Source organism: Phytophthora sojae, assembly GCF_000149755.1.
Source record: "Phytophthora sojae unplaced genomic scaffold PHYSOscaffold_3, whole genome shotgun sequence".
In the NCBI taxonomy this organism is placed as follows: domain Eukaryota; phylum Oomycota; class Peronosporomycetes; order Peronosporales; family Peronosporaceae; genus Phytophthora; species Phytophthora sojae.
The window spans coordinates 6,513,853-6,526,707 of NW_009258117.1; the positions used below are offsets into that span (position 1 = coordinate 6,513,853).

The window sequence follows — 12,855 nt, forward strand, 5'->3', positions numbered from 1 at the left end:
CTAAGTAAAAATAAACACAGCGGGGTAAAAATTACGTCGTTTGAAGAAAAACGTTATGAATGCATACGCTTCGTTGTTATTTCACGTCTGTGTTTGGCTTTCCAAACTCTACATCTAAGTTATTCAGATCCCGACTCATCTGAGCAGCGGAGGCTACAAGAATTCAGACACATGTATCCGAATAAATGGGAGCCTAACAGGGTGCATGTAATGTGCAGGCGATTGACAGAGTCCAGCTGCCACACCAATCGGATAGAGTTCGGGATGTAATCGAAGGATTTCTCTACAGTATGGACGCGGGTTCATTATCATACATGTGGTGGCAAGGTGCGCAGCCTTCCACCCACTTCAAGTGATCGAAACGATGGTTTGACGTTTACGTACCTGGTCGCGTCATCTTACGATAAGAGCGTGTTACCGGCCGACGCAGTTGAAGCCACCGTTTCCAGCGCTATGCAAGCCAGAAGGCAGCTCCGATCACGGGACGCAGTCCAACGCATATTAAAACCGAAGCCATGCCATCCGTTGCGACGCTTCCAAACCAGGATCATTTTCGTTTTCCCCAGCCAAGCCACAAGTACAACAAGCCATGGGAGGAGCCTGGGAGATGGATCAAGTCGCCACTGTGCGCGTGAAAGTCCCCGAGAACGGCAAGCCCGACCTCGCCTCACGTGAGCCAACGACACTGATCGAGACATTCGCGACCACAGTGGCCAAGGCGGCCAACAGCAGGGCCTTCAGCATCAAGAAAGATGGCGAGTGGGTCACACACACGTGGCAGCAGTACTACGACGCTAGCAAGCAATTCGCTCGGGCGCTCATCCACGTCGGCGTGCAGCCCCACGAAGCTGTCAATGGGCTCGGCAACAACTGCCCCAAGTGGCTCTTCGCCTACATGGGCACCGTCCTGGCTGGTGCGGTGATCGCCGGCATCTACGGCACGAGCAACGCTGAAGCGTGTCAATACGTCTCGGCTCACTGCGAGACCAAGGTGGTGGTGGTGTCTTACAAGGAGCAACTGACCAAGTACTTGTCCGTGCTGGACCAACTGCCGAAGCTGAAGGCTCTGGTCGTGTGGAACGAAATCGACGTACCCCAAGAGACCAACCACAGTGTTCCAGTTAACTGTCACACAAGTCGATGCGAAGACCCGAAGCTTGATGAGCGCAGTGGCGAGCGCTCGAAGAACACTTGAGAGGAAGTTGGAAAGTTGAAAAGTGATTGATTGATCCGTTAGTTTAGCGTCGGCGCGCCGCCGCCGCGCAACCAGTAGTTCTTGGCGACCAGGACACGCAAACAAGTATCCAGGTCCCATCCTAAAGTCTATCAATCTCAAATCCTAGATCAATCCTTATCTACCAATGAAAAACTACTAATCCTATTCGTAGCTTGGTCAAAATTTGTGACTTGCGTCCCATAATCAAAAGTCCGGCTGGAAAACTTGATTGTTGCACATCTCAAGGATTTACAGCCAATGAGGTCGCGCGAATGTCCATCTTTACGCGTCCCATAATCAAGTTTACTTTTGACACCAGCCAATAGAATAGCATATAATGAATATAAACCACTGTCCAGCGTAAACTGAAGTCCTGTGCAGCAGCACTTGACGTGGGAGTCCTCTGCCATCTCATTGGCAGACGGACGTCCACGTCACATCTACGCGTTCAGCGAGTTCCTCAAGCTGGGTGATCAAGTGGAGGCGAGTGTGTTGGACGAGCGTATGGCGGCTCAGCAGCCTGGACACTGCTGTTCACTCGTTTACACTTCTGGTACGACGGGACCACCGAAGGCTGCCATGATCTCTCACGACAACCTTACGTGGATCACAGCCGCTGCCTTGAACGCTCATCCCGAAGCTCGAGAAGCAAAGCGAAGTGTGAGTTTCTTGCCGCTCTCTCACAGTGCAGCACAGCTTCTCGACATCCACGTTCCTCTGAGTATCGGCTCCGAGGTGTATTTCGCTGGCCCCAATGCACTCCGCGGCGGTCTATTGGCCACGCTCCAGGAAGTTCGGCCTCATTACTTCTGCGGCGTTCCTCGCGTCTGGGAGAAGATGATGGACGCACTCAAGGACAAACTCGGAGCTGCCCCGGACGGGATCAAAAAGTCCTTGTTGGAGTGGGCCACGGGCACGAGTGTCACATACTTGGACCAAACTCAATACGGGTCGACCCCGACCGGCTTTGGTCTACGATACTCAATCACTGACTATCTCGTGCTCAGCAAGATTCGGTACGCCCTCGGACTCGATGAATGCACCACCTTCCTCACAGGCGCCGCGCCGACTTCGCTCGAGGTCATGCGTTTCTTCCAGTCGCTGAACATCCAGCTGTACGAGCTCTACGGGCAGACAGAATCGACAGGACCACTCACCTTCAGTATGCCCGGCACGTGGAAGCTGGGCAGTGTCGGGCCTCCGCTCGAGGGAACCCAAGCTCGAATCGACCCAGCCACTGGTGAAATCAAGTACACCGGTCGTCACGTCTTCATGGGCTACCTGCACGACGAAGAAGCCACTAAGAAAACTGTTGACGAAGACGGTTGGCTGTCTCGGGGGACATCGGCGAACTCGACCAGGACGGGTACCTATCCATCACTGGGCGCCTCAATGAGCTCATCATCACTTCGGGTGGTGAGAACATCCCGCCCGTGCTGATCGAGAACGAGATCAAAGCCGAACTGCCAGCTCTAGCCAACGTCATGGTCATCGGAGAGAAGCGCAAGTACCTCACCTTCCTCTGCTCGCTGCGCGTGGAGCCTGACGCTGTTACAGGAGCACCGACCGACAAGCTGGACAAGGTGGCGTTGGCTGTGGCGAAGGAGATCGGCAGCGAAGCCACCACCGTCGCCGAAGCTCAAGTCTGCGAGAAGTTCCGACAGTACATCACCGAAGGAATGGCGCGAGCCAACACCCGAGCCGCGTCTCGCGCCCAGCACGTGCAGAAATTCTTCATCATCCCACGCGACTTCTCCATCGGCGGCAATCAGCTCACGCCCACGATGAAGGTGAAGCGCTCGGTCGTCGAGGAGACGTACCAGCAGGATATCGAGAAGATGTATTCATCGTGAATATATACATAAACATTGGTATTTTTGTTTGATGGACTGGTATGGTACTTAGAGGTCCGTCCTGACGCCGGCTGAGTGGGTCACCTCTGTCGCCTTGAAGAACGGAGTGTGCAGCGCCACAGGCACCGCTTCGATTACCGACGGCGGGCTCCGAGGGTCCGTTCGACGCCAGTAGTTGTCCTGCTCCATGTGTTCTCCTCGCTCCACGTCGCGCTCGTGGCGCCGCAGCAGCGCATCGCGCATCGCTCCGCGGTATCCGCGCCAGGCCCAGTAGCCATAGCCGACGACCATGAGCATCGCCAGCACGATGAGGCAGTAGACAGCGATGTACACGCCGCTTGACCCCATGGATGTCGTTGTCTTTTTGAAGAATTGTTGAAGAAAAAAGACGAGAAATGGAGAAAATGAGACGCAGCGTATCTTTGATACATGAATGGTTTAGTCAGGATATCAGAGTATAAAAGTAATTTTGAAATGATTTTCAAATCGGATCACTCGACATCCACAGGTAATAAAGGTGTGAGAGCTGGCGAATCACTGATTGACAAAAGCTGACAACTTCAACAGGTATCATCAGTTGAGATTTTGGCGAGCCAAGGCAAGCAAGTACTGTGAGGTGTCACTGATGGCATGGACGGTGGACGAGATCTTGCGGCTGGTCGGCGCGTGGGAAGAGAGCCTCAAGGCTCCTGCTCCTAGAACCGGCGGCGGGAAGGCGAAGAAGGGGAAGGAAATGAGCGTCTCGGACCTGAACAAGCTCATCTACCGGAAGTTCGGGGCGCTTTCTGGAGGCTCCTGCAACCGCAGCATCCAGACAGTCGTGGCCAGGAAGGACCTGCTGGAGCACTCGTACGACTTCATCCGGGATTTCCTGGACAGCCAAAGGGATCAGCACGGCGACGTGGACTGGTTCTCCCTGTCCACGAGTGAGCAACGGGCGCTGATGAAGACGGCGGGGGGCACGCGCGTGGGGCCGATGGAAAAGCGAGTGTTCTGGGCTATTGACAAGTTCCTGCCTGAAGAGGACGAGGGCGAGGCGGAGTCCGTGAGCTCTGAGGCGACTGTGACCGACGGATACACCAGCGACGGCGACCAGTACCAGGAGACGATGGCTTTGAAGAAGAAGAAAAAGCCCGCGCCAACCAAGAAGACATCAAAGAAGAAGGCCGCAACTACGCCTGGGGGCCCAGCGAAAGCGAGAAGCAGTAAAGTTCGCGGCAAAAGTGCGCTGGAGGAGGAGACTGGGGAACTGAAGGAAGAAGCGACGCCAAAGCGTCGACGAGTGACATCGCCCAAGGCGTCTCCACCCTCCGTGAAGGAGCTTATGGAAAAGCAGAGCAAAGGGCTGGTCGGCTTCTTGGAGAAACGTACCGAAGAGCGAGCGAAGGAGCAGGAGCGCAGCCGCAAGGAGCGAGAAGCTGACCAGAAGTTCTGGGCCGAGCAGACGGAGAAGGACCGCGCTCTGCTCCGAGATCTCTTCACGCACGACTAGACCGAAAGCTTCCGGTCTACTCCAACGTCACTGTCGATGTGTCGCCCACAGTTGAAGCGTTGGGCCATTTCTTACTGCATTGCATGGTTCAAGTCTAATACTTGCATTGACCGTCCTCCTCTCTTTCTTGTTGATGTTGCTTGTCTAAAGTTCGTAGTAGCAGCGATCGCAGACGCGAACTGGCACGTTGATGCCAAACTCCGGGATGGACTTGAACTTCTCGGAGCAGCCTTCGCACACGAGGGCGCCGCAGCGTCGGCAGTTGTGCTGGTCGCGGTTCTGCTGCGCCTCGCTGGAGGACGTCGAGTTCCACGTGAAGGGCGAGTCGCAGCACATGCAGCGAGTCTTCGTGCTGAACGGAACCCACTCGGGCAGCGTTGGCTTCGCTCGACGAGCATCACGCACAATGCGGAGCGCACTTAAATAATTGCGTCCAAGGTGGTCGCTCAGCATGTTCTGCTGCACTGGGATGTGCGACAGCTCTTCGCACTTACGGTCGACGTGCACGGCCTCGTAGATGCCCTTGTAGAAGAAGATGTGCGTCACCTTGCCCGGAATATACAGCTCCTTTGGGTCTCCCACGAGCGTCGTCGCCAAGTCAGCTGCAACTTTCTCTTCCTCGTGGAGCGTATCGGCCGGGGGCTCGAGCGCCTTGTCTTCACCGCTTTTCTCTCCAGCTTTGTCGAGTTGGTCAATCAAGTTCGTCCGCGTCAACGTCCAGGACGACACACCTTCGTCCTTGCTCGCTTCCTGCGCCTTCTTCTCTGCCAGCGTCAGTTTGTTTTCCGGTGAGGGGTCTTTCTTCTGCTCTGCCAGTTTGTCTCGGTTTGCGAGCTTCCCCTTCCTCTGGTCGGCGGCTTCGGTAGCCCACTCCCGCTTCCTCGGCGCCCACAGCGTCTTCGCTCGATCCTTGAAGGCCTCCAGATCCTCCGACGCTGTGTCACGCCAACAGCCTTTGAAGTTTTTGAGCTCGGCGACCAGCTTGAGGACGTTTGATGCCTTGGCACGGGGCACGATGTCGTCACGAAGCACGATCGAATGCACGAAATCATTACACGACTCCGCCACAGTTAAGTTCACGCAAGCGGGGATAGCGTACGCAAAGCATTCCAGATCCTCGAATTCCTTTTGAAGCATCACTGACAGCAACGCGGCACAACCTGCACCCAGCGAGTGGCCAGCGAACACGATGTGGTAGCCTTCGTTGTGCAGAACCCGAAGCGACTTGACGATACGGTCTTTAATCCACATGACCGCTTTGAGCATGCCATTATGCGCAAAAGCATCGACAAAGCCACCCGTTGCCTCGCTTTGAGGCGCACCTGCCGACGAAAGACCAATCTCTTCGGGGTATGCCTGGATATCTGTCAGCGCATCTTGAACGGACTTGGAGCCTCGAATCAAAACGAGCGCGGTCTTGTTTTCCTTGTTGCCAAGCAGTGCGAAAGAAGGGTGTCGGACATCCTGGTCTTGCACGTGTGCGTAGATAAGCGTGAAGCCTTGTAGCCTGCTAATACGCTGAATATCTAGAACGTCCAGCTCGTAGATACCATGAAGCGCTAACGGGGCGTACTTCAGTACCTTTGCGAGGAAATCATCGGAGACTGGCTCGCAGCCATTGTGGCTTTGCTTTTCGCCTTCGGGTTCTGCTCCACGGTCGCCGCGGTTCATCGCCATGAAGTAATATGTGCCAATCGCAGCATCTTGAAAGCCAAGGTCATCCAAGTCGCCCAGTAAGCCTTTCAACGTCGAGAAGGACTGCATGAACTCGTTGCGCAGGATAAACCCAATCAAGCCAGCCCGGCCGTATTTGCGTAAGAAATCAGCGCTCACGACAGCCATCTTAGCCGCTGCACCAATCGGTGCAGACTTCGCCGCGACGAGCGTGCCTCCAGCAGCGCGCATGATCTTGTCAACGGTTGTGTCGGTGGCCGTGTTGAAGTACACAATGAGTTTATCACCGAGGAAATCTTTAACACGCTCAATGCGCCACTGCACGAGCTGCTGGTCTATCTTCTCCATCAAAATGTAGTGGCAATTCTTGCACAGCTTCGACGGAGTCGTGTGGCCATACGCACGGATAATCGCCGACTCTGGCAAGTCGTCTCGACAGAAAGACTCGGAGCAGTAGCCGCACTGATACCGGAACTTCGTCATGCCAAACTCCACGTTGCATTCCTTGCAGTGTTTCGACTCGATGATCTCCGGAGGTGATAAATACTTGGGAATGTTATCTTCGCAGCACGTCACAAGAGACCTCTCAACTGGTGATAAATCCGGGAACCTCTTGGACAGCATGGACAGCACCTCTGCGTCACCCTCCTCATCCGAGTCTCTAGTCGACCCCTTATTGCTCTGCCTCCGTCCTCTGTGGGCTGGAAGCAGCGGCTCCGAGGAAATCGCGGCTGCAGTCGCTGCCTGGGCCATCTCCAGCCCGAACAGCGACGCTTCCTTAATCGACTGCACCGTGCCATACACCGCCTGCTTCGAGGACGACCCCGCCAAGTTAATCGCCGACGACGGCAGCGATAACGCTGCCGACGAGATCCTACCGAAGAACCCCGACGACCTCGCAGGCTCTCCGCGCTTCGGAGAATCCTTCTTCTTGTCCTCTCCAGCTGCAACCGACGTAAACAGCACGTTGTCCCCCTTCTTGTCGTCTTTAGCCAACGGGAAGAGCGTGTTCGCCTCGTCTTCTCCATTATCAGCATCTATCTTCGCCTCAGTTGCTAAGGACCCTTCGGCCTCCTTAACCTCTTCACTGTCGTCGCCCTTCTTGCTCGACGGGAAGAGCGTCGACCAGTCGGGGCTGCTCTCGGCCGTCTCCGAGGCTTCTTCTCTCCCTGAAGTCGATTTATCAGCTCCGGAGGCCGCGGTTTCTGCTTCTTTCTGCTCGTCCGCCTTGCGCCCCATCCACACGCGAATGCGGACGACGCTATTGCGCGTCATGGGGCCCAGAGCGTCCTGGAACTTCTCCCCGTAGAGCCAGCCCTCCTCGTCGTAGTCTTCGCCCTTGTAGACCTCCCAGACGAACTCCTTCTGCTCGTCCTTGCTGGGGCAGGCCTCCTGCTGAGCTGTGCACCAGGCGGGAGGGTCCTCCGCGTGCAGCCGCGCCGTCCAGCCCTGAGTGTAGCAAAATATTCAACGAAACGTTAGTGAGATAGAAACTTTGATTTTGACGCTTGTAGAGAAGGTAAGGGGGTGAGAGCTACTGCGATGAAAAGAGGAGACGCAGACGCACCACGATGGGGTACCACCGCTGGTTCTCGATCACCTCCGGCATCACCACGCTATCCGCAAGGAAACGCTCTTTTGAGTGCGGTTTCTTTGGGTGAAAACTGGGGAAATGAGACTGAACGGCTTCTGATTTAGGAAAAGATCGGATTCTAAATTATGTACGGAGCTAAATATTAGAAACGGTACAAACATAATTTGAACCTACTGTAATGTTAAGTTCGCATGTACCAGTGGTGCGTTTGTGAAAGTTGAAGTGTTGAAGTGTCCAATTTCTGGTCTTCCTTCGTTTGTCGATGAGCGAGCCGTCGTGCGCTACTTGGCAACCTGTGGACTTTCCTGTCACGGCAAGACCTACAGCGGCGACCATCGTAGAGGCCGCAGCACGTCGTCGAAAATGCGAGCAGATCACTACAGTAGTTGCAGTAGTTGCGCTTTTGATCTCATCATGCCACAAAATAGCGTGGCGAGATTTTAGCCCATTAATGCAGTTGGCGCTTTGCTCGCACCGTGGGCCACGGTGCGAGCAAAGCGCCACGGTCCGTGGCATGGACCAAGTACATGTACAGATTTTACGTTCCAGCTCAGCTCACGTCAGGTCTGTGAGCCAGGCGACGCATTCCCTTGAGCAGGGCAAGGCCACCCATCGCAAATGCATGTAAGTTTGTGATGAGTTGATCGCCTGGCAACTGATGATCATCATCAACTGCTTTGTCCTAGTAGTATGATCGTTGAGTTAACCTTAATTTTCACACGATGAAAATGTTGTGATGAAATGTTGGGTAACTAGTGACTGCGCTCTACGCATCAACCTTCTAATCTGATCAAACCAGCTAACAATGGCATCGTTGAGGTCCAACGAATGAAGCAGCTCTCGTAAGTTACTTGTAGGTGCACCCGCCAGTAAAAGCTTTGGCCTGTGTCCTGATATTGGGCCAGAGCAATGGCAGATCCTGCAGAAGCTTAAGTGGGTGCCACCATGTAGAAGTGAGCGGTCCAGTTGCCAGAAGGCACGCGCCCACATTTCACGCAAGCAACCACTTTGGTTAGCGATCAGCGAGAGCGCGATTAGGCACGCGTTCTGTTGTAATACTGTTAGTTCTGTGACGTCGACTTGGGCGGGGGTGCCGCCGGCAACAGAAGTTTCTGTCAGAAATGTTAGTTTTGGCGCACCGACAATCCTTACGACTTGCTTCGCGCGAAAACCTCGAAAATCACGACAGCTTTCCGACAAGGTTGTGCTAATAGGGGGTCAGAATTAGCTTTTTCGCCGACATTTTTCGGCCGAAATGGTCACCATAAAAAATTTGGTCAGCCGACATATCCATTTCGCGAAATGGTTCACCTGTTTGGCCGAACCATTTCTGAAATGGTCGGACATTTTTGGTGACCTTCACTCTGCTAAATGTATTCACATCGATTTTTCACAATTGGCCGAGCTGTCAAGCACGCCTGCAGCGAGCACCACCAAACGCAAAACACCAATCGACAAATCTTAGTCGATCAGGCCACCGTGTCCGGTCTCACCGTACACGAGTGTACATGATCCGGCGCTTCATTCGTCCGCGGCACGTGGACGACAAGGATACCTGATCACGCGTGGCCCTGCTCATTTTTGCATGCAAGTGTTCGGGTCTTCTCACTCGTATCACGGCCCCAGTCGTGATCCCAGTACTCGTACTTGTCACCTGTACACTGGTGGCCACGACTTGCGTCGGGCCTCCTTGCTGTAGTGGATACTGCGTTGAAAGCGCGATGGTCGTCTCTCCATAACCTCATTCTTGGATTTACCTCCAACGCCGCACACCATGGTTTTCCAAGCACCACCGCCGCCGGACGCCTCCGCTGAGAAAGTCAAGTCTCCTTCCAGCTACTATGGCCTCAAGTCTCCCGACGACACCGCTGGCGGTGCGCCTTCAATCTGGTCGCTGCGCAAGATGGCCTTGTCGTCGCAACGGCCAAGGCGTTGGTCAAGATTCCGCGGGTGCTACGCGTGTTCCTGTCGGCGTTCTCCGACATCTACCCGATCGGCGGATACCGTCGCCGCCCATACATGATCATCGGCTGGAGCGTTGCTTTCATCGCGTGCTTCATCATGGCTGTCGTCCCTCTCGGCGATCCGTATTACGAGGACCCGTCGCTGGAAGACATCGATCTCGCCGACATGACCCCTGAACAACTTGCACTCGTGCACACTGACGCTCCGCACCGCGGCATCAAGTTCATCTTCCTCTTCATGCTCGCCAACCTGGGTGCTGTGATCGCCTAAGGCCCAACGTACGGCATTTTCATCGAGCTGTCCCAACGCGAGCCGGAGCATATCCGAGGCCGTCTTCAGACGAACGTGTTCATGGTGCGCAACGCCCTTGCGATCGTGACGGCTTTCCTGACTGGACTATGCCTCAACAGCACCGAGTACGGCGGCACCTTCTCGTGGACCATCGGCTTCAACGGCATCATGTGGATATGCACTCATCACGATCCCGTTCTGCTGGTTCTGCGTGACCGAGGAGAAGGTGGAGCAGACGAAGTCCATCGGCACCTTCTACAAGGAGATCTACGAGGTCATCCAGAAGGAACCCTTCTATCGCCTGTTCATCTTCCGCTACTTCACCAAGATCTTCGCTGCGGTGTGGGTCACTGCATCCAGCAACATCCAATCCATCTACGCCGGTGTAACGCCGCTCAACGACGTCATTGCGGCTTGTATCAGCCAAGTGCTGATTGTTGCTGGCCTCTTCTCGATCAAAAAGTGGGGGCTCCAATGGAACTGGCAGTACTTGGCCATCTTCTCCCAGCTCTTCGCGGTGTTCGTCGACGCCTTCCCAACGTACTTCACGATCTGGAACGTCTTCCGCAGTCAGTGGTTCTGGCTCGGTGTGCCGCTTCTTGAGGACTTTGTGGGTGAATTCGTCGACTATGCTACGACCATCACGATGGTGGAAATCGCCGAACCCGGTCGTGAAGCGACATCCATGGGGTTCCTGGGCTCTATCACTGCTGCTGGTACAGTCATCACTAAGTCGGTCGACAGCTACTTCGAGATCGGGCAAAAGGCTCTCAAGAGAGACGACCACGCGGTGCACGTATGCCTACCTCATTGCCTACTTGTTCAACATCGCGGCAGTCGCGTTCGCTTTCTTGTTGCCGCGCCAAAAGCACGAGGCGCAGGCGATGAAGCAGAACGGCAACAAGAGCAAGCTCATCGGCACAGTTTCCGTCGTTATCTTCCTGTTCTCCGTAGCGTGGGCAATCATGACCCACCTCCTGTCGCTATGGGACTCGACCTCGTGCCTGCGTATTGCTGGTGGTAGCGGGTGTTAGTTTCACTCTGCACACCTATCGTCTGCTCAAACGAGTTTTCTCTGCGAAACACACGATAAATACAAAAACTGCCTGAGCGTTTTAACATGATTCTGTTTGAGTGTGAGGTTTCCTATGGGTCTTAACTTCATTATTAACTACGTAAGTATGAGCGCTTGGATACAAGAGGCCCGTTATTGTGTTTTGTCGGCAGTGTGGTAGTGTTGGTTAAACCCAAAAGTCATTCCTCTGGGAGCACAAAACCACAGATTACTTTAGGTCAGGGAAACTGTAATCGACTACGGCAGCATTACTCAGCACCCGAGGATCAAGGAAAGGGCAGGTACGCGAGCTACACCACGCGCCTACAGTGAAAGGCCGAAACGGCGATGAAGCAGGACGCGTTGGGAGCAAGCTCATGGAGGTGTTCTAGGAAAAGGCTCTGAATTCCAGATTGCTAGACCATTAGTAGCATTTCAAAAGGTCGTGTATGATAGGTACTGTACCAGTCCGCTTCTGGACACTTTCAGTGTACGATAGTCGATTTGACCTTGGTGTTCGTTCGCAAGCGCTCCATGCCAAGTACGAGCACGAACATGGCCAGATCTCTTGTGCAACTGCTCATTAGCAAGAGATCACGTATCGCCTGCCTTCAATGAACAAGCCCCAGAGCTCACTTTTCAATTCGCTTCCACTCAAGGACCTGCCTGCTTGAAGTCATGGTCGCTATTGCAGCAGCCTTCGCGTTCGCTGCTGTTTCCATGGCGGCGAGCACCCCTTTCTCCGGCGCTGCGTACAACAACATGGCCACGACCTACAGTCCGATGCACTCGCAGGACTACCCCTTGGGAAGTGAGGTGCTGGACGCGACCAAGCTGGCGGCATCGATCGACACGGACCTTGCCATGGTCTCTCGCTACTTCGCGGACGCGCGCACCTACTACTCGCAGTACTACGGCGTCCCGGTGGCGAAGTATGCTGCCAAGAACAACGTCAAGCTGCACCTGGGCGTGTTCATGACGACTGAGTCCTGGCAGTCGGCTGAAATCGACAACGCTGTTGCCGCCGTGAAGAACTACCCGGGCACGGTGAAGACAATCCTCGTGGGCAATGAGAACCTGGCGACCGGTACGAAAGCGGCCGATATCCTCAAGATCGTTTCCACCATCAAGACGCGCTTGGGTGGCAAGCTTGCGGCTACCATCAAGTTTGGCACGGTGCAGCGGATCACGGAGTACTTGAGCTCGACTTACAGCAAGGAAACTGCTAGCTTGGCAGCCAACTTGGACATCCTAGGCGTGACTATCTACCCGTTCTTCGACAGCGGCTACAACACCAATAGCCCGGTCGCGATCTTGGACTCGGCCTGGAACGCCATGGCCAAGAAGTTTTCCTCAAAGAAGATGGTACTTTACGAAACGGGCTTCCCTACGGCGGGCACTGCTTCGACTGTTTCCGGTGTGACGCCGTCGCTCTCCGAATCGGTAAAGTATTACAAGGCTGTGGCCAACTGGGTGCCCAAGACTGCAACAAGCGTCAGCTCCGCCCCACTCAAATTTTGGTTCTCCTTCTTCGACCGTCGACCTGATGACGATTCCATGGGCACGGTGGAGTTGGAGAAACACTTCGGGCTGTTTACGTACGATCGGCTGGCGAAGATCACCGACTCCGACTACCCGCGCTTGCTGGTGAGTTCTACGCAGCAAATTCTCCGCAGAAGACCTTAGCCTGAAGATGGATGCCTTAGCAATTCACCG

General features: G+C 54.6%; 6 protein-coding genes across 6 annotated transcripts; 4 read left to right on the top strand and 2 right to left on the bottom strand.

The window, feature by feature from the left end:
- Positions 1-589: 589 nt before the first annotated feature.
- PHYSODRAFT_329312 (hypothetical protein) lies at positions 590-3,069 on the top strand (the record flags this gene model as incomplete). Its single annotated transcript, XM_009525768.1, has 3 exons — positions 590-1,090; positions 1,598-2,527; positions 2,578-3,069. The coding sequence occupies 3 exons, from the start codon at positions 590-592 to the stop codon at positions 3,067-3,069; spliced, it is 1,923 nt and encodes a 640-aa protein (XP_009524063.1).
- A 48-nt stretch (positions 3,070-3,117) lies between these two features.
- PHYSODRAFT_495645 (hypothetical protein) lies at positions 3,118-3,366 on the bottom strand (the record flags this gene model as incomplete). The annotated part of the gene is made up of 1 exon (XM_009525769.1): positions 3,118-3,366. One exon carries the CDS (start codon positions 3,364-3,366, stop codon positions 3,118-3,120), a length of 249 nt encoding a protein of 82 aa, XP_009524064.1.
- A 328-nt stretch (positions 3,367-3,694) lies between these two features.
- PHYSODRAFT_262926 (hypothetical protein) lies at positions 3,695-4,561 on the top strand (the record flags this gene model as incomplete). The annotated part of the gene is made up of 1 exon (XM_009525770.1): positions 3,695-4,561. The coding sequence occupies one exon, from the start codon at positions 3,695-3,697 to the stop codon at positions 4,559-4,561; it is 867 nt and encodes a 288-aa protein (XP_009524065.1).
- A 144-nt stretch (positions 4,562-4,705) lies between these two features.
- On the bottom strand, positions 4,706-7,844 carry PHYSODRAFT_262836 (hypothetical protein; the record flags this gene model as incomplete). Its single annotated transcript, XM_009525771.1, has 2 exons — positions 4,706-7,684; positions 7,803-7,844. 2 exons carry the CDS (start codon positions 7,842-7,844, stop codon positions 4,706-4,708), a joined length of 3,021 nt encoding a protein of 1,006 aa, XP_009524066.1.
- A 1,759-nt stretch (positions 7,845-9,603) lies between these two features.
- Positions 9,604-11,119, top strand: PHYSODRAFT_329316 (hypothetical protein; the record flags this gene model as incomplete). The annotated part of the gene is made up of 5 exons (XM_009525772.1): positions 9,604-9,703; positions 9,733-10,052; positions 10,092-10,280; positions 10,306-10,881; positions 10,955-11,119. 5 exons carry the CDS (start codon positions 9,604-9,606, stop codon positions 11,117-11,119), a joined length of 1,350 nt encoding a protein of 449 aa, XP_009524067.1.
- Positions 11,120-11,901: 782 nt separating this feature from the next.
- PHYSODRAFT_491286 (hypothetical protein) lies at positions 11,902-12,825 on the top strand (the record flags this gene model as incomplete). The annotated part of the gene is made up of 1 exon (XM_009525773.1): positions 11,902-12,825. The coding sequence occupies one exon, from the start codon at positions 11,902-11,904 to the stop codon at positions 12,823-12,825; it is 924 nt and encodes a 307-aa protein (XP_009524068.1).
- Between the last annotated feature and the right edge of the window lie 30 nt (positions 12,826-12,855).